We start from the raw sequence: 1,717 nt of genomic DNA, 5'->3' as shown, positions 1-1,717 counted from the left end.
CCCCCCCGCCCCCCCCCCCCCCCCCCTTTTTACCTCCTCCTCTTTAAATTTTCTTCCTGACATTTATTTACTGTTTGCCCCCCCCCCCCACGCCCATCTCCTCCTCTGCTAACGTCTCCTCCACCACCGAACAGCAGATTCCTGCGAAGAGAATCCCCAGAAGTATCTGGCAGGTTAAGTGAATTGATGAAACCAACTTGTAGCGCACCCTGCACTGCTGTCAGTCAATTACCTGGCCGATGTTATTACCTGTGCCAGAACTCACGGGAGGGCCACGCTGTCCCCCAACCCCGCTCTTTCCTGGCCACAGCTAAGAGCTCCAGATTGCGCGGGTTCCGGTTGGTGAACTCTGGCGCGACGGCCTCATTTTCCAGAGGATCCACTCCAGGCTTCACCGCTGGCTTGGAACTGGTGGAGAGCGCTGCGACCCCACACCCTAAGAATGGAAACCACCACATGTATCTTTAAAAAGACAACCACGGACAAAACTGGAATGTGATCTAACCTCTGTCCCCATTCACTCCCCGAATCTTCTCTCCCCGGAAGGGGGAGAAAAGGTAAGTCTGGTCACAGAGTCCGGTCATCACAGATCCTGGTTCTTGACTTTCTACTACTGTCATCACAATGCTGTTAGCCTGGGATGTGCTGAATATAAATCACTACTTGCGTGTGCACACTTATTGGGCAGGCCCTGGGAAGTTATCTGAGAGAAGTGGGAATTACCACGGTTCCTGCAGACCGACAGCCACTCCCAGAACCGCGACCGGAGCGCCATCGCTGAGGGATCGCGAGCACAGCCTCGGAAAAGCCTCGCGTCCTTTCCTCATCGAGGTCCCAACCGCTCGCCGGCGGCAGCCATATTAACTCAGGGAAAAGAACTCGGATGCCTGAGGTCGCAGACGTCTCGGCCCGGAACTAACAAGCCCCTCCGCCTAGCGGCTGAGAGGGCGGTCCGTCACCTCTGCTCCTCCAATCACCGCCTACGCTGAGATGCACGCGACCCTGGAGCCCGCCTACCACCTCGCTGCAACGCGACTGGGGGCGGAACGCAACGTACTAGGTTAGGAGAGCTTTTAGCGATGAGTCGCGGGCCCGAGGCACCCGTAACTTCGCGTTGCCGTATTCGGCTCCCGTAGTCGCAAAACCTCGGCCGATCGTTGTCGAACCCACACACAGCCCCGCTGAGCAAAAGGAGAAACTGGGCAGCGCAAGATGCAGTTTCTCTTCAGAAGCCGTGGTTGTCATTTCCCCGGATGGCCCGTGTAACACTCTTGCCCCGTCCCACCCAGGTTCAGGCCCCGAGCTTAAGCTCGTGAGCTTATGCTGTGACTCGCCGCACGCTCTCCGAGCAAGCTCATACATTTAACGAGAACAAGACAGTTAAACGAACACACCACACTCTCTCCGTAGCGCAGTTTTACCTTGAAGGGCCCGCCCTTTCTAATTACACCCTATCTACAAGCTCCGCCCTGCCATCCACTTTTTCTAGAAGGCACTAGAATGTGCAAATGCGCACGCGCAACCCGTGTCTGGGGGAGGTGGGGGAGAATCGTCAGCCGAGCACCTCCTTCCTCCCCAAGTCCCAGAGCCCGACTTCCGTTCTCCTGCGTTCGCGCCCTTCTCATTCGCTCTCTAAATGGGTGAAAATGCTGAGCCCGCCCTCTCCGGCTCCTCACTTCCGGGTCTTTCGCACTTTTCGCTCCCCTCCCTCCCCTCC

General features: G+C 57.2%; 1 protein-coding gene across 1 annotated transcript in view; it reads right to left on the bottom strand.

Moving 5' to 3' along the window:
* MRPL18 (mitochondrial ribosomal protein L18) overlaps positions 1-1,379 on the bottom strand; it is a 5,648-nt gene extending 4,269 nt beyond the window's left edge. The window contains exons 1-2 of the mRNA XM_049654533.1: positions 724-1,379; positions 250-436 (exon numbers count right to left, since the gene is read on the bottom strand). Of these exons, the coding sequence (XP_049510490.1) occupies positions 250-436; positions 724-775 (239 nt within the window). The 5' untranslated portion in view covers positions 776-1,379. The remainder of the gene's footprint in view (positions 1-249; positions 437-723) is intronic.
* Positions 1,380-1,717: the final 338 nt, after the last annotated feature.

Source organism: Panthera uncia (genome assembly GCF_023721935.1).
Source record: "Panthera uncia isolate 11264 chromosome B2 unlocalized genomic scaffold, Puncia_PCG_1.0 HiC_scaffold_24, whole genome shotgun sequence".
In the NCBI taxonomy this organism is placed as follows: domain Eukaryota; kingdom Metazoa; phylum Chordata; class Mammalia; order Carnivora; family Felidae; genus Panthera; species Panthera uncia.
Note: the sequence above shows the minus strand (reverse complement) of the source record. Positions and strands in the feature narration are given on the sequence as shown.